The 18,897-nt window shown below is 38.1% G+C and overlaps 1 protein-coding gene across 1 annotated transcript in view; it reads left to right on the forward strand.

Moving 5' to 3' along the window:
* MAST4 (microtubule associated serine/threonine kinase family member 4) overlaps positions 1 to 18,897 on the forward strand; it is a 341,770-nt gene that overhangs the window by 277,183 nt on the left and 45,690 nt on the right. The window contains exons 8-13 of the mRNA XM_054397478.1: positions 554 to 574; positions 1,307 to 1,385; positions 8,899 to 9,056; positions 10,957 to 11,032; positions 12,363 to 12,572; positions 15,893 to 15,994. Coding sequence (XP_054253453.1) covers positions 554 to 574; positions 1,307 to 1,385; positions 8,899 to 9,056; positions 10,957 to 11,032; positions 12,363 to 12,572; positions 15,893 to 15,994 — 646 coding nt within the window. The remainder of the gene's footprint in view (positions 1 to 553; positions 575 to 1,306; positions 1,386 to 8,898; positions 9,057 to 10,956; positions 11,033 to 12,362; positions 12,573 to 15,892; positions 15,995 to 18,897) is intronic.

Genomic DNA, 18,897 nt, shown 5'->3' on the forward strand with positions numbered 1-18,897 from the left:
TTTTCAAATTGTTCATTCATCTGGATGCAGCTCATGCATAGCTGGGGGAAGAAGAGAAGGGAGGAGAATTAATGAATTAAAAATAAAATTATGAAGGAGTAAGTTTTATCCAGAGTTCAGTCTTTGATACAGTTAGCAATCACTCTAGCACATATTCTTGTTATATTTTATCACTACATACATTAATTTCTCACACTGTATGTATTCAAAGGGACAGAGACTGGATGAATAAATGGGAGTAAAAAATAAGGTGTTAGAAGGAAGAATAACAAGGGCTTTTTTTAGACAGCTTGAAGCACAGGGAAGGTGCATCAAGAACTTTAAGGTTCCTGATTTGACACAACCTAAATTCTCCTTTACGGAATTAGCTTTTGTATGTAAACTGGACTTGAATGTGATTTATTCTTTAACAGACTTGATTTTTGTACAGGCTGTAAAAAGGAGCTTCTCCTTTCCCCCACTTTCATACTGTTTGTTAATGAAAAGCTGTATTGCTTTGTTATTTATATATTCTTTTGCCTTTTTTATCATGTTTGATACAATGGTACTTCAGTCATGGGCACCGAAATGACAGGTAAATGGTAACTCCTCAAAAATTGTAACATGGCTCCCATAGCTGTGTTTTGGTTTGCCAGTTAGAATGTTCAAGTTCCACGTTGTGTGTAGCTTACCACAGGCAGTGAAGAACAGAAATTAATTTTGGTTATAATTACTGATTTATTCTAAGTGAGCATGAATTTTGCATCAAAATTGTTTTTTTTTTCCTGATTTGTATGTCTAATGTTTAACAAGTTTGTTTTCACCTGATCACTCTTTTGTGGTCATTTGACATTAGCCTGCTTGTTTGCCTGTATCCTGTACTGATGTTTCTTAAGAAAACACTACGCTTGTATTTCAAGCACACTGTGGTGGTTATTCTGTGATTTAGAGCATCGTGGCTTGCATTTGTTCACAGGTTTTTACTTCTTACAAGTTTTCATCTGATGGACCCGAGGGCCGTGAAGATAATGTGTCATCCATTTCTATGTGTATTAGCAAAATACCAGTTCTGTGGACTTGTTAATTCACTTTCTGGTTGTTTCATTTTTTTAGACTTTCTTACCAGAAAAACATGCTAGTAAAAAAACTGTAAGCCTGTCATGCTTGCTGAATGCTTGTTTGTTGTGGTCCCACTGTGAAAGTTTACACAATTTAAACCCCTGTTTGTTTCATGGTTTTGGAATGCACTTTTACACAGTAATATTTCCACATTTTTCTGTGTTAGGATACTTCAGTGTTCATTTTACTAATCTTGGTTTCACAACAGGACTGATGGTCGCCGCTGGTCTTTGGCTTCTCTGCCTTCTTCTGGCTATGGTACAAATACCCCCAGTTCAACTGTTTCTGTAAGTATCCACTTTACTATGCTGATAGGTTTGGGGTTTTTTATTGTTATTATTGCATGCCACATCTTCTCAAATTTAGCTTGCTTCTGTTAGGAGATGGTGCTGTAGGTTTTGTTGAAAGACTTTGAATTAATATGAGAAACAAAACTGCTGTACACTGAAATACAAGAAAACTTCAGGCAATGTGTGCTTTGCTTGGAGAAATTTTCCGGCAGTGAGTAGTGAGAAATTTTCTGGCAGTTTAACTACCCCCCCTTTTGTCCTTTGGGGCAGTAGGAAGTGAGACATGCTGCCTTATTTTAACCGTACAGTAGTTAGGCTTGGAGTCTGAAGTGAGCCTTGATAACAAAGAGAAACCACTCTTTGATATGATTTGTCCATCCTAGGTTAGAGCTCTTAAGAGGTGAATCATTCATTTGCCTTTTTAGTTCATCAGTAGTGTGGTACTAATGCATGATAAGTTAGATACTTAACATTTTAGATATCTATAATGAGAACAGAGGATACACCATATAATGAATATGTCTAATTTCTTAGATTTTGCCTGCTAGAGACTCCTTTTGATATGACCTTGTATCACTCTCCCTGCCACCATGCATGTCCTGCCTGACTTGTGCTTTAAACCATGGGATCACATGAGATCCTGTTAGGCAGTATTGACCTGTACTTTGGCCTATCTTACACGCTCCTGTACTGCAGAGGAGGTAGTGGGTCATGTTACTACCTTAAACTAAGCTGTCTGTGGGAGAACGGGGAGATAGAGCTGTTAAGAAAGCCTGTTTTGGAAGTAGCAAATAGTAGGCATTTTGACAGTTACATTACATCTTCTGCAGTAAAGGGCTTGGTCCTTTTAGATCCACGTGTGACCCTTCAAAAGTTTTGTCTTAGGTCTTGTTTTTTACCTTTGGGCTTGTATGAGTAACAAAAGTAATGTTTTCTGAACAACAATATTACTGGACATCTGATACCAAAATTAAAAAAAAAAAACTTTCTTACACAATTTGGGAACACTTTCTCTTTCCCCAAGTGTGTTCTGTTTCTCTTGTGAAATAGATGAGTTTCACATCTTGTAGACTGGTAGAGACCACTTTGTTACAATCAACTCTTACTTTTGTTCACAAGAGCTTATGGAAAGTCAAGTCAATTCTAGCTGACTTCAGACAAGGTTGAGGGATTTTGTGTATCTTAAATATAGCTCTTCAGCAGCACTGTGTTTTGACTTCTGCTTTCCTTCCTGTGTAGATCTTTTGCCAAGCAAATGCCTTTGTTTCACATTAATACCCTAACCACTTTCCATACTGCATATTTGTATGCCTTTTGTTGGAACTAGATCAAATGTGCTGTGCTTTTCACTTAAAATATATTTACATAAAGGAGGTTATGTCAGATAATAAGTAATTGCCATGGCAACCCTATCATTATTATATGAAACACACTTGTGCTAGAAAGGAAGTGAAAACCTGTGTCAGAAATGTACCAAAACAGTTTAATTTTCAGTCCTCACTTGTATGTTTTTCCTTTGATGTCTTCAATTTTAAAATAGTAATTTTAGTTCATACACTTGTCATTGAAGTTTGTCAACTGCTGTTGACATCCTGGAATATGCAGCAATACTGCATCATTTGTATTGCATTTTTTATGAAAAATACAGCATTGTCATTTGTAGACCTAGACATCTTAACTTTTGCAAGACTGTTGTTGAGTTCTCCCTTGATATTTCCTGAATGCATCACATTATATGAATACAAAACCCAGATGTCTTCTGTAGGATTGAACAAACAGTTTCTGACTTGTGGAATGAAACCTATCTTTCTAATAAGTTAGAGTTTTGTTGAAGAAACAAGCAGCAGAGAATTCATGCTATGTATTTCTTAAGTTTAGTCTGTTGCATTTTTTCCCTCCAAGACTCTGTTATGGCTTGCTGACTCCTGCAAAAGCACTGGGACAACCTCTGAAATTTAAATCTAGACACTGTTCCATAGCTTCTTAGTAGAGTTGCTTTTCACTTTCTTCTTTTACTCATTAGAGAGTATATCCATAAAATCTGTAATCATAAAATGAAAATTGCAAGAGTGCCCATCTAATTGGTTTCATGTACTTTTTAAAAATCTGAAGCAGTTAGCACAGTGCAACCTCCTTCTCCAGTCCTACAAATTCTTAGAAGTCATCAAGAGATGGTTTCCTACACAATAGCGTACGTGTATATGCAAACGGTCCCTTTTTCAGTACCGGATAGATCAGGTTCATGATAATCCAGAAACTTATCAACTGGAGACCAGAAACAGCTTTTACAGATCACAATTGAGAACAACCTCTATCTTTGCAAGCAACTGAAAGTCAAAGTGGGGACAGAATCGTCTATGGTAATCATGTTTATACTTTGCTGAGCGTAGCTCACCATTTCTTGTTAACCTGCTTTTTCTTTTTTAAATATTGAAAGTTAAGAGATTGAATTACTGATTTCATGGAAGCTTGTGGTGTTTAGAAGTGGTTCAAGTACTGTATGTACGTGTTCTCGCAAAGCTAAAACTAAATGAAGGTGTCTGCTGCTGAAATTATTCTGTTGAAGAGGAACTCTTGGTGTGTTGTATTCTAGCACAGGTGGATGCCAGTTATGAGATGCAGCTGAGATGATTTTATGTCTGTTGGAAAGCATACCTGTAAAAATGGTAGTGACAGCATATGGCTGATGCGTATTTTTGCAAGTAGATTATATTCTTAGTGTATTTGTATAGTGTAAAGAGGTGAGGAAAGAGACTTTGGAGTTACATTAGCTTGTATTGGCTAAAAATTTGCCTTTTTGTATTGGAAGAACACTTTGTGTTGCCATGATGTGCTGCTGTTGTGCATATTAAAAATATGTTAAACCTTATATGATTTTCAGAACAGCTATTCTAAAATGCCAGGAGAGCTGCTTTTTCAAAGAGTTTTGCTATGAGAATTTGGGTTTGTACAGACAGCAGAATTCAGACCTCCAAGAATATGCACTCTGTGCCTGTGGTGGTCCAGATACAATTGAGAGTTGTTAGCAAGAAGATTTTCAATTCAGTCCTGTTGGATCTAGATTCTCTGACACCTTTTATGAGGAACAGAGTGATACAGGTTATTGTGTTCCTGATCTTCCCAGAATCCCCTGAAGCTGAAGAGGCAAAGAGATTTTTGTATAAATAGCCTACAGTAGTGGTCTGTACTGGGAAACTTCTTTTGCTAGAGTATCTTTTGTCTCACAGAGCATGGCTGTACTAAGTATAGTGTCAGGTTAACTGCAACTGTCTGCTATACTGTGAGATAAGAAAGAAATTTATCTGTGCTGAGTTATGCAATGGTCATGTGCTAAACCTGAATTTCATAAATGAGTTACTGTGACTTGACAATTTTCTACCTAAGCATGGTAGATTCTTGCTGTGCATGCCTCATTGCCTACAGCAAAGCAAGGTAATGCAATCTTGCTAACTTTAACTTGTTCTGTTGTGATTCAGCCTTCCACTGTAGACCAGTCCTTTGTGAGTTTTCTTCTTTTTTGATTTTAAGGTATTACCTCATAAGATCTAATACTATAAATAATCCTTTTCTTGAGTTCCTTGGAATTAGGATAATGATTCAGCCATTTTCACACAAGTTGCTAGGAAATTATGAGAACTGTCTGTTTTCTGTGTTTGTGTTATAGTTTATGATCAAATTTGTAGGCTGGAGATATGATAAAATATGAATTTGACAGATATAAAAAAACTATTTTTCTGAGCTAATTTGATCAGGTTCGATGATCGGTTGATTACACATGGTAAGATGCTAATAAACAGTGAAATAACAGTCTAGGAAAATCAGAAATTTGGAATACAGAGGAACAAACTGGAAACTCTTATAAAACACGAAAACGAATGGCAGTGCCACCTGGGTCACGATATGGACCCCCTGGCTTTACAACAGAGTTAAACAACAGGTAAACAGGGTATAAACTTTAGAAATAACCATGTTATGTACATGCTTAAGTTACTCATGAACTGCCAGGCTGCTAATCATGAAAACCTTTGCTGGATGAAGCGATACCTGGCAGTTGTAATACAAAAAGCAGGGATAATCCAAAAAGGTAAATTCCAAATTAGAGGAAGTGAGAGAGAGAGAGCACTCTGCTGTGGTGAAGGTCTGTGACTCAAACACGCTGCTGCTAGAACAAAAGAAGGTAATCCCCGTGAAGACAGGCGCACAATGGAAGTGCTTTTCGGCACCTCGATCCCATTAATGAACAAGGTGTGGGCTTTTAAATCATCCCCTATACATTCCCTCTTTGAAAATGGAACGGCCCAGTGGCAGATTACCTCTTCAAATCTAGCCAGTCAGTTCAAAATGATGTATGGTGGGCAAACCACGCATGCCTTCTCGAATAGGCAACTGCACGTCAGAGGCTATATGAAGCATGAAGCACGGGGTTCAGCTGCCACCCCTGCCACGCAGCCTTAATGGTGCCTGCCTTTTGGCTCCTCCACTTCAGCCTGGACCCTGCGATGGGGAGGGCACTGGCCAAACAGGTTTAGCTGGTTTGTTAATGCCTCTTCCAGGACAGCTTGCCAGCCTGGATGTTATTTGCTGACCTTAGCAACATAGGGAAGTGTTTTTACAGTATGAAAGTTTGCTGATTTCCTCACTAGGGATGATAGAGCAAGGAAGATCTTACTGTGCTGGCATCTAATAAAAGAACAGCCAGGCATGGGCCTTGGTGTACTCTATAAGAAGGCAGATAAGATCAGTAATATGCACATGAAGGTTGACACAGAAGAAATAAATTTTCTTGAAAAAGCCAACTGGAGATAGAAGAGCTCCAGAAAGATGTATGAGTTTTAGGTCTCTTTCCCCTCCTCTGGTATAACCAAGGGAATGTACCCAAGCAGCTTTGTGTAGTCACAGAAGGGTTATTTGTGAATGAGCTACCTTGGAAACTAGTTTTGGTGCCAGAAGCAGTAGTGTCTACACCTGTCAGTCCATTTCAGCAAGGCTGATTGTGAATACATTGAATCACAGAATGGTTAGAAGGGACCTCTAGAGATTGAGTCCAACCTCCCTGCCAAAGCAGGATCACAGAGGGCAGGAATGCATTCATGTGTGTTTTGAAAGTCTCTGAAGAAGGAGACTCTACAACCTCTCTGGGCAGCCTGTTCCAGTGCTTCATCACCCTCAAAATAAAGAAGTTGTTCCTCAAGTTAGATGGAGCTTCCTGTGTTGCAGTTGTTGTCCCTTTTCCTGTCAACAGGACACCACTGAAAAGAGACTGGTCCCTTCTTGACACCCACCCTTCAGGTATTTGTAAACACTAGTAAGATCCCCTCTCAGTCTTCTTCCAGGCTAAACATCCCCAGGTCTCTCAGCCTTTCCTTGTGAGAAAGATGCTTCAGTCTCTTAATGAATCTTGTAGCCCTCCATTGGACTCTCTCTAGTATTTCCCTGGCCCTCTTGAACTGGGGAGCCCAGAACTGGACACAGGACTCCCAAGTGTGGTCTCACTGGGACAGAGTAAAGAGTGAGGAGAACCTCCCTTGGCCCGCCGGCCACATTCTTCTTAATGCACCCCAGGATACCATTGGCCTTCTTGGCCACAGGGGCACATTGCTGTCCCATAACTTACTGTCCACTGGGACTCCAAGGTTCTTCTCCGTAAAGCTACTTTCCATCAGGTCAGTTCCTAACCTGTACTGGTGCCATGGTGTTATTCATCCCCAGGTACAAGACTCTGCACCTAGCCTTGTTGAACATTAAGTTCCCCTTTGCCCAGTCTCCAATCTGACCAGATCTCACTGAATGTCAGCACATCCTTAGTGTGGTGTGTCAGCCAAATCTCCCAGTTGCATTTCATCAGCAAACTTGTTGAAGGTACACTCTGTCCATCTTCTGGGTCATAGATGAAGTTGAAATAGACTGGACTTTGTACTGAGCTCTGGGAAACACTGGTAGCTACAGACCTCCAACTGAACTCTGAGCTGTTAGTCAACCCTCTCTGCTCTGTTATTCAGCCAGTTCTCAATTCACTTCACTGTCCACTCCTGTAACCCACATTTCCTAAGCTTACCTATGAGGATGTTACGAGAGACAGTGTCAAAAGTCAAGGTAGACAACATCCACTGCTCTCCATGCATCTACCCATTCAGTCACAACACCATAAGCAGCTATCAGGCTAGTCAAACATGATTTCCTCTTGGTAAATCCATGCTGGCTACTCCTGATAACCTTCTTTTATTCTATGTGCTTAAAGGTTACCTCCAGAATGAGCTGCTCTGTCACCTCTCCAGGGATGGAGTTAAGGCTGACTTATCTGGAACTTTCTGGGTCTTTCTTCTTGCCCTGTTTGAAGACTGGAGTGACATTGACTTTCCTCCAGTCCTCAGTCACATCTCGCGTTTTCCATGATCTTTCAATAATGATGGAAAGTGGTAGAGCAACAGCATCAACCAGCTCTCTCAGCACTTGTGGGTGTACCCCATCAAGGCCCCTGGATTTGTGGGTGTTCAGTTTACCCACATGATCTCTAACCCAGTCCTTATCAACCAAGGGAGAGTCTTCCATTCTGCAGGCTTTCTTTCTTACCTCCAGGGACTGGGATTCCTGAGGGCTGGTCCTATCAGTAAAGTCTAAAGCAAAGGAGGCATTGAGTAACTGCCCTCTCTGCATGCTTTGTTACCAGGACTCCCACCTCATAAACTGTGTATGTGTTCTTCACAAGGATGTGAAATCCAGTCTGAGGAAAGTAGTTTCAGATTCTATCTCCAAACATTTAGCTTGGCATAGATAGCTAGCTGTATTTCATAGAATATAGTAAAATATGATGTGCTGGTGTATGTAGTGCAGCTTTATGGATGCATTTTGCAAGACTGGGTATTTTGATAGAACCTCAATTTCATCCCTCTATCTTCCAATTTTATATTAAGTGGATGGTTTCAGTATAGTCTCTTTCACTTGTCAGCCATAGAATCTGTCTTAATAAATGTCTTAATTTCTTTCACTTAATTTGGAATGTACAGGGTTTTGTAAGAGAATAGCATATGCATCTTTTCAGCAATAATTTGGATTATACTTCTATTTATTTTAAAAAGCATCAATAATGTCTTGAAGGCAGTACATTAATCCATATTTATTATGTAGATTTACAGTTAGTGTTGTGGCAATAAGTTGTACTCTGTCGTTGTCATACTTACATTTTTCTACTCAATTTTTAACAGACCCTGTTTTTAACTATAGACAGGTGTTGATGTGTATTACTGATACTAGGTGTCATCTTTACCTTAGAGGTGATTTGAAATACTGAAATTCATCAGCTCCTTCTTCTTGGATTGAAGTAAATTTTTTTCTTTATACTTAGCTCATTAAGTCAAGACTAATTTATTATTTTCTTGTTTAAATTGATCGGTGTTGGAAACAGTGCTTAGAATTTTTTAAATTAAATGGCTTTATTCATGAGCACTGAATACAGTCTTGAAAATATTTTTTTCACTCTCATAGAAGCTTGTGTTCTCTTCTACTCTTGTAGTCATCCTGCTCATCCCAAGAGAAACTGCACCAGTTACCATACCAACCAACACCCGATGAATTACATTTTTTGTCTAAACATTTCTGTACAACTGAGAGTATTGCCAGTGATAACAGATGCAGAACCAGAGCAATACGCCCACGCTCCCGAAGCCTCAGGTGAGTTTTCCTGTCTGGAAATAGGGGTTGGGCCTAAATTCACATATTCTGGAGCATCGTTGTCTTGTACATTGGAGGTGTTGGCTGTTTTTGAAGTTGCCGAAGTATAGGGAAATATAGGGCATCCAAGGGTGAATTGCAAATAGTCCTTTTGAATTCTTGCTTCTGGTTTTGATCATGGCTTCCTTCAGTGATCACGTTGTAGGCTGGGTCTTAAGGCAAGCAACCCATGTGAACTGTCTTGATTTGCTAGTCATGATGGATCTGACTGTAGCACTGGTTCTCTTTCAGATTTCAAACTGTTCACAGAATAAAAGCTTTATTTGCAAAATTAATATTTATCTAGATTCTACAACTGTCTGGAAAGAAACATGGTAAAGAATGAATGGGTGGGTGGTACACTCATTTTCTTCAACCAAGATGAACTTCAGTTACTTGTTTCCCAAAGACTAGGCTTTTGCATTTCATTTGCACTGGCTGTTTGCATAAGATGTGTTTTATCTCAGATTAATTCTGAACTATCAGAATAGTTCAGCTTTTGAAAATGGAAATGAATGCATGGATGAGTTTTTAAGAGCTAGAAGGAAAAAACGTAGTACTGCATTTCTAGTCATATTGATCCTTTCAAAAGTTTAAAAATAGATTCATAGGTATACAAGCCTTAAGGATTGAGCTTTTTACTGCAATATGTTTTAAGTCTGATTTTCATTCTTTTAAGATGTGTAGACTTGTTACAACTGTAGTTGCTACCTGCATGGAATGCATTGGAGGCTAAAGATTGAAACGACATTGTTTTTATTGCTACACTTTAAATTTTTCCATTTTTGTTATAGTTTTAACAGTTAAAATTTCCATTTGAACACAGAATGTGTACAGGGAAAAAAAACAGTAGCCAAGAATTTTTAGTAAGAAGATCATGCTGCTGAAGAGGTATGATGAAATCACATGCCTATCCTGTGCTCAGTGAATATGCCGGTGTGGATATCCATAGAAGAATGTCCATATCAGTGAAAGGACTCACCATTGCTCTATCTTGGGATAAATTTTAATGTTCATTTTTGCCCTATTAGGAAGCCAAAAGCCAGTTCCTCTGCTTATGCAAGAAGGCCCCATATACATGTTATGATCAGATCACTTCTAGAGGATAGCGTCCCCTTTGTGGGGTCTTTTATACCAGAAAGCATAGGCCAGTGTCGCTAACCCAGGAAAGTGAGATGGAGATTTTTTCAAAGTAATTTATAAAAGACTGTGAGGTTCATGATAGTAAAATATGTTCTATAGGTTAGTCGAGGCCGTGGGTACTTTTGTGGGTCGTTTTCCTGCAAATCTTCCGATCCTCTTAGAAATATTGATGGAACTCATCAATATGTATGGCATTATTTGTTGGAAATTGCTGCTGTTATCTGCTGGACAGAGCGAAATTAGAGGGGTTTGATCATTTATTTTAATTATCTGTTTAAAAGAAAAAAGAAGTCATTCTTACCATTTTCTTTTTTTCCCATGCAGCTAGCAGTGTTCTTGGTCAGTTGATTGTATGTAACCTGCAAAGGGACAAGTAGAGCCATAATTAAGAGTCTGTTACCCTTCTGAGAAAATAGTGGTGTTCAGAAGGGTTGTAAAACTGCCTGTACACTAAAATGTAGTTACAAACTAAGAAAATAACATAGTTATCAGTTATATGTCAAGCACATAAAGTAATCTTTAGGGTTGGGTCTGAAAGATTTGGTCTGGTCTGAAATAGCAGAAGGAAACCAAATGTGTCACCTGTGAGCTAAGGTACTTTCCATTGAAGCCTGTCTTGACTTTTTATTGCAAATGAAATACAAAATACAGCATCTGCTTGTATGAATGAAAATTCATGCTGAGACAAGTTTAAAGCAATAATTTACTTTGCTTCCAGCCCTGGACGTTCTTCTGCCTGCTGTGACAATGAAATAATCATGATGAACCATGTCTACAAAGAAAGATTCCCAAAGGTAATGAATTATATTTAAATAGAAATATCTGTATAATGTATGATGTATGTGTCAGTCTCTAAATTGGTAGACTACATAGTTTTTAAGGAAGTGGTGGTTTTGCTATGGGAAGTAATGATCCAGCTCTTATTACAAAGATAAAATCACAATAAAGAAAGTCCCTGCTGTGAACTGGACATGCATTTGATAAAGATGCTGAACTGGTTTTGTGCTGAATCATGCTGGTAAATACACTCTGCTGATTGGACCTAACTATGTTTGATTTCAATAGGTGGTGTATACTTGGCATAAATGTATACTGAATTAGGAAATTAATTTTTAAAAGTTTATCTTGCTGTCCTGTGCAGCATCTGCACATTTTTGCCTTTAATAGTGTTTACTTGTTTTCTATGAATTCTATGAACTGTGAAGATCAGCTCACAGTTGTGTGGATTTGACTATGAAATACTGAATGAAGACAAGTTGCTGACTTGTCCAGAGGTCTGAGACACAAATGAGTTCTTTGGTACAGGTGTGTGGTTTGGAGCACTGCACTTGGTTGATTCTAGGATTTTGATGACCTCTTGAAAAAAAAGTAAGGTAAAGCTGACATTGTTTGAAAAAGTACCTAAAAAAATAAACTTCCTCATATTTCTTTACAGAAATATGAACAGATATTTGTCATGATTTGCAGAGTTACTGAGCAGCAATCTGAAATGTGGAACAACCCTGTGAGGACAGGCTGAGAGAATTGGAGTTCAGTTTTGAAAAGAGAAAATGGCTCCAGGAAGACCTTAGAGGAGCTTTCCAGTACTTAAAGGGGTCATACAGGAAAGATGAGGAGGGGCTTTTTTCAGGGAGTTTAGTGAGAGGACAAAGAGTAATGGTTTCAAACTGAGAGAGGGTAGAATTTAGATTAGATATTAGGAAGACATTCTTTACTGTGGGGCTGATGAGGCACTGGAACAGGTTGCCCAGGCCAGTTGTGGATGTCTCCTCCCTGGAAGGGTTCAAGCTCAGTTTGGATGGGGCTTGGAGCAACCTGTTCTAGTGAAAGTTGTTCCTGCCTATTGCAGAATACCTGTAGCTAGATATCTTTTGAGTTGAGTTCTACTATGCAGACCACAGAACAGTCTGGGTTAAAACAATAAGGCTGTTGCTTTCCTGGACTGGTAATGGGGGGAAATGTCATCTGTCACTTTGCCTTTCAGTTTGCTTCCTTTTTTGCTTGTCTTTTCATGCATTCCAGATAGATTATGGGCAATACAAAAATGCTGTGGAAACAGAAATAAACTTCGAGGCTTTGAGTTTTGTGTGGAATTGAGTTAACATACATTGTATCTGTCTGTAGGCCACAGCTCAGATGGAAGAGAAGCTGCAGGACATTATAACAAATCATTCTCCAGAGAATGTGCTTCCCCTGGCAGATGGAGTGCTCAGTTTTACCCATCATCAGATCACAGAACTCGCTCGAGATTGTTTGGATAAATCCCACCAAGGCCTCATCACGTCACGATACTTTGTTGAATTACAGCAGAAATTAGATAAATTGCTACAGGAGGTATGGGCTTGAAAAATTATTTAAATCTATTTTTCTAAGACTTGATTTGAAATAATCGTGTCTGTTCCCTTAAATAATTGCAAAGTGGTATTCGTAGCAGTTTTGTGTCTACACTACTAGGACTGCACCACTACTGAGACTGTTAAGGCATCCTACTCAGAAACAGCAGCTTTTGTCGTGCAGTGCAAGTTACAAATAGCTTACAGAAGTGTGTGCATAGACTCTAAATTAGGAGGCCACTTACTGTGGATCAATGAGGAAACATACACACTCTCCTCTTTATCAACCCTGCTAATTGCCTATGTTGAGAAAGCAGACGGCAGCCTTCATCTTTCTATTAGGTAGAAGTTATTAAATTATTTAAATATTTATATTATTCATGTAATAATTAAACTGTTTAAAAACTACATACTTTCTGATAAAAAATGCTGAAACTTCTAGGGAATAATCAGATAAATGGATTAAGAACTTGAGACTTGACAAAATTAATGTGCTATGACATAAATCACTGCAGTTTATGAATATGTCATTTTAAAAGCTATGAGTATAGCATGCAAACTGCTAATGTTTGTGTGGCATTTGATAGTGTTTTTGAGCCAAAGTTAATGTGATAGACCAGCAGATTTGATATTGATTTGAAATTTTCCAGCTGGGATATAAGATACCATGACTCTCTTAACTTATGTCTTTTCTTCTGCTTTCTTTTGAATGCAGGAGCAATTACTAAAGGTTTTGCTTGATAGCTGTTTTTTTTTTTTCCTATGTTGCTTTTTTTTATAACTTCTATTCAGTAAACAGGTCTTCTGCAACTGTGGAATTTTTTCTCTAAAGCAATACAAAACTTAAAAACACCAGTGATTATTTATAGAGCCTGCTTAATAGTCAAAAGGAAGTTTAAACTAGTGACCTTGTGAAATGCTTGTGTTGTTCTGATGCTGAAGTGCAGGCAGAGCTGGCCGTACAGGAGATACTTTACTATTAATTATGTTATGGTAGTGATGATGTCAAAATACAGGGAAACATGTCTAATAAACTAGGATTCACTGAGGTACTGTTAACAGTTTTAATGTGTTAACAATATATCCCTTAAAATGGCTATAGAGAAGTACAGAGTATATATTTACTCGTTCATGTAAAACTTTCGTCCTAAACCCTCTAAAATTCCCACTCTGTCAAGTGATTCTCCATTCTGCACCTAAACCAGTGCATTACAAAAAAAAAAAAAACCACCAAAACACTCATTTTGTCACATGATGATTTTAATTCTTTAATATGTAAAATTTTCCTGTCCTGCTGTAGTAAATAAACTAACCAAAAGTGTCTTTTAAAGTTTTAATAGGAATAAGCAAAGAAAAGAGCATGCTGGGCTGAGAAAAAGGGACGAAAATACAGCAAAGCCTTAGTTTTTCTTTCCTTCTTATATAGCTATCTCATTTACATAAACAGGCTTATGTTAAATAGAAGGCAGGGTATGATAATGAGCCCCCAGAATGTTCTGAAGTGCTTGGGAGAGAGAAGAAAAGGATCCAAGAGTAAAACCGTCTTTCTCATAGAACACCGCAGACCCCCTACATTCTTATCTGACACACACATTCCAAGGCAGAGCCAGGCAAGGCCACCTTTATCTATAGTCTGTGTGCTTTTACAATCTTCCAAAAAGATATTCACTGAACTTAACCCTTCACTTGACACAAATCACATATTCCTCCATGAATATTTGTAAAAAATATTCACAACACTGCGAAAATGTCGTGCCTTAAAGTATTCATGCTTGACTTTGCAGTAAATTCCATAATACCTGTTACTAGCATATGAAGACAGTAAAAATACTTCCTCTTTGCACAACTTGGTTATGGGCAGTTAAGAGTTGTGCTTTGAACTCTTGCAATTTGTCTGTTGTCAATTCCCAGATGTGACATTTACTAAAAAGCTCCATCTGCTACTTGGAACTTTCTGATTACTTTGCATAACAAGGGGCAGAGTTCCTTTAGTTTTTGAGCAGCTCGTTTCAGCCAGCCTTTTAATAATTCTAAGGTTAAGTGGACATGAATGCTTTCCTGCTCAGTCCCTCTTAAATGTAAGGTCTTTTTTTCACGTACACACCTGAGAGTTGACAAAACGGTACGTTTGTGTTATGTTTTGATGGTGGTTAAAATAGACAAGTGTGTTCTGGATTTTTTTTTTTTAACAAGAGTTTTCCTTGGACTTGGTTAATACAGTGCAGAACACAAATGGCTGTGTCTAATTCTCTTCCAAAATGTATTGCAGAGCACTGAATAGTATTTGTGCCTGTTTCTTTTTTCCTTCTAGAAACTTCACAGATACATTGGTGTTTTTAAAGTTGTAGTGCTTATATTAAGAGCAATGTGTAGCATCATATTTTCATATTTATTTTTTAACTTCAAAAAACACAAGATATGTATTATATGTAAAGTACTTATTTGTCCAGATTAGTATAAAATGTCATTTTGTTAATTATTTGTGGTGTTGAATAAGCAAGGTGAGATGACAAACTTAGATCTACAGTTTCTACTCTTCAGAACAAATAAATGCCTTGATAGTTGAGTGAAGTGCTATGAGTATATATGAATCAGGGGAAGAAATACATGGTTTCTTTACAGTCATTAACATCCTTAAACTGTATAATTTCTTGTTACAGTAGAATAGCTGAAAGAAATTTGAAAAGCAGTTCAGGCTGTTGTACAACTGTTGCCAAACCTACCAGAACTATTTTTCTGTATGTATTTTATAGGATTTTTCTCCCTCTGTTGTAATCTTTGTAGAACTTAACTATTCATTGTGTTTCCTTCCTCATGTACCTTTATGTGGAGCCTGTCTGCATGTTTTTTTATATATATGTCAATGTCATTTTAGTCTTAATATGTGACGGTAAGAAACCAGCAGCCGTTTGGCATGAATGTTCCTTGTGTTCATTAATATTGCTTCAATCATGTTTCATTTCATTCTAAAATTAACAGATTCAGACACAACTGTATATGTAAGAGGCATTTATGTTGTATTGGAACATAGTCCCTTTTTTCAAGGGACTATGCATCATTGTGGGTTTTTTCAAAAGGAGGCAGATGTTGTGTCCATTGTAGGCATTTCTGTTGTTAACAGAATTAGAATTGTACAACCGGGATCACTTAAATTTGAAATTATGGCATTGCTCTAGTTCTTATTATTTCTCCTGGCATCTTGAAATTGACATGCTGTTTGTTTCAAGTACATGCTTCCAACCCTCAAAGGTGTCCCAAATGCCTTCCCAAGTAGTACATCAAATGTGGTTTTTCTATTATCACTCTATTTTTATCTTTTAGGCTCAAGAGCGATCTGACAGTGAAGAAATGGCATTTGTTAAGCAGCTTGTCCGAAAAATCCTGATCGTTATTGCTCGTCCTGCTCGCTTACTGGAGTGCCTGGTAAGGTCATGCTTAGTATATTTTCACTTCTTAGCATAGGAAGATTTCTGGCTTAGTATTCAAGGTCTTTTACAACTGTTTTTTGAAAAGACATCAAACAGTGGCATAGAACTTCATTGTTGGTGAGACCCTTTCTGCTTTTATTTCAGGAACATGAAGCTGACAGGGACCTCCTACAGTTGTGTTTTGTTCCCTGCTGTTGCAAATACTATGTTGTAGAATTCTTTTCATCTGCTGAAGAGGCTGCTGTTTGAAATTAGTTGGCTTTTTTCTGTTGTTTTGTTAGACTGCTGTTCCTGGGGAAGACTGTTCTGGAATCACAATTGCTTGGTGGTTTTCCTGTTGTTCTTATTATTATGTTTCATAATTTTGTTTCACTCAAGAGCTGTAAGCAGCTTGCAGTCATGTCTACAGTGCCTGATTTGGGAGGAACAGCAGTAGAGGGTTTAAGGTATCTATATACAGATAGTTGGAGTTATAGAAGATATCAGAAGGAGCAAGAAGAATTAATTTATGCAGAACCACAACACTGATACTGCTGGAGTGGGAATAGCTTGTGCGAGATCTTGAGTACGTTTCTGCTTATCCTGCCCATCTATATGAGCTGGGATGGCTCAGCTGTGGGAAGTTGCTCCTGTGCACAGAGCAAATGTACTCCTGTTGTTCAGTGGAACTAATAAACCCTTTCAGAACACTGTGTACTCAGGAGGACAGTGTAGATGTCCAAATACCATGTAAGAGCCAGCCGAAGTTGCAACAGGCCTGGCAGGCAGCCTGAGCTGACTTTGTTGAGCAGCTCTGCTTGCCAGTACTAGGATCACAGAGCTGATGGTGCATACAGCTATTTGAGGCTGGCAAGACTTATGTGGGAACCACTAGCCTGCTGCTAGACTCAAGTTAACCCTGCAAGTGTCATAACTCCATTTGGACGGCACTGAGCTAGGAAGTTTTTCCAACCTGATTTTAGCTCTGTGCTGTGCCTCTTGATCTGTGGCACAGTTAATCCACAACCTGGCTCATTCAGCAGTGAGCATTTTGAGAGCTGCCTCTATTTTGTTTTGGAAACACCATGTCTCAAATGTTCCCACTTGCAGTTAGTTCATGATTTGCAGTTCAGAAGTAATCTAAAATAAGATCTGTGCTCTGAATCAGCATGAAAGAGAGATTTTAAAAGAAAAAGACTTTAAAAAACAGGATGTCTTAGAAAGTCCTGTCTCTACTATTGCACCCAAACTTATATACTCTGAAGTGCTCATGCCTAGAGGAATCCTCCCTGCTCCATTGACAAGATTCATATTTTTCCACCTCCCCACACCATTTCTTATGTGATACCTTCTGTTCTGCGTTCTGTCATCACACATCAAAAAGTGCCCTTAAATGCATTGTCATCATGTGGGGTGACAAACCAAAGTTTCTTTATGATGCTTTATTCCATGTTTGCTGGCTCTTGCTCACCTACCCCCAGTACTATCATTATCCTTTAGCTTTTTAATTTGAGTTCTCCTCAGGTAACCCATTTGCTTATTAGTTCATTCTCCCAGAATGTTCAGTTTTATAGCTTACTTGTTCAAATCTCCATTCACTTAGTTCCCAGTTGCTGTGCCTCGGGTTTTATCCTAGGCTACTTGCTCTGCCTCATCATGGTTCAAGCAGAGCTATTTTACATTCTATAACCCTTCCTTTGCTGGTGCTGCTGATGGAAGTAGAACAGTGTTGCAAGGCCAGAAGATGACTGTCGTTTAGTTGAGAGTTTCAGAACAGTGATTTCAGAGAAAGCTAGCACAGCTTCCTTAAAGTGTTGTTCCCTCAGGTGGGATCTTTAGGTGATTTAAGCAGAAATGTACAACTCTACGTTGTATGCTTCTACAAAGGCAGGTAGCTTGAACAAATTCAAGCATACTGTCACAAATAAATACATTTCTTATGCAAGAAAGTGTTAAGCCTATTCCATAAGCATCACTGGAATCATGTATTCTTACAGAAACAATATCATTGTTTTCCTACAGCATCTTTCTGGAAACTTTTGAGTAATATTGCCTAATATTTTAAAATCTCTCTCTCTCATACATACTGAATCTAGGAAAGTTCAGCTTCTTTAAGAAAGTTCACATAACATTGTAGGAAATAGATCCAGCACATTTGTTTTGAGGAGTTTCAGATACTGACAGGAATGACATCAGTTTTCTGATTGTGATCTTAGCTCAGAAGTTCATAGTATGTCAGTTCCTGTTGTTATTTATTTGATAATCATATGAATAAAGCTTTTGCAGTTCCATGTGTCAAGAGCCTCCATTTGTATATGAAAAGAACAGAGTTCAAAGTAAAGGTCAGAAAATAAGTTTGTTGCTTCTAATTATTCATATGTGTGTGTATGTATATGTGTATGTGTATATTTTGATACATAAATATTCAAGCATATTCATATGATTAGAAATATCTCTTTCAAAATTACCTTGATTTACTAGAAAGTGGAAGAGAAGCTCTGTATTTACTACTCTGGCAGGTAGATAGGAGTTATTGGCACATCATCATGTGGTTGTGTTCTTCAGTGCCAAGGAGTTATGTATAAGAGATACAGCTGTGGGAAACATTTCAGGTGAGGAAAATAAGGCTAAAGCAACATGTAATGTTTAGTTACTTAATTTAGATTTTTATGCAGTTCAGCAACACCGTGAGACTTTGAGCTAAATGAGAGGGGTTATTGTGGCAAGTCCTTAGGAGTAGGCTAGAGATAATGAAACATTTTGTGTCAAATGAAAAATTGATATTATTTCCACCAGACTGAAAATTCCAAAGACGTTTTGTTTCAGACACATGGCAGCTTTTCTAGTAGCCACAGCAGCTTGAATGCTTCCAAAATGAAACATGATACACCTAGTTTCTCAAGCTATCTTCTTGGTAGG

The sequence above is a fragment of the Indicator indicator genome, chromosome Z, assembly GCF_027791375.1.
Source record: "Indicator indicator isolate 239-I01 chromosome Z, UM_Iind_1.1, whole genome shotgun sequence".
In the NCBI taxonomy this organism is placed as follows: domain Eukaryota; kingdom Metazoa; phylum Chordata; class Aves; order Piciformes; family Indicatoridae; genus Indicator; species Indicator indicator.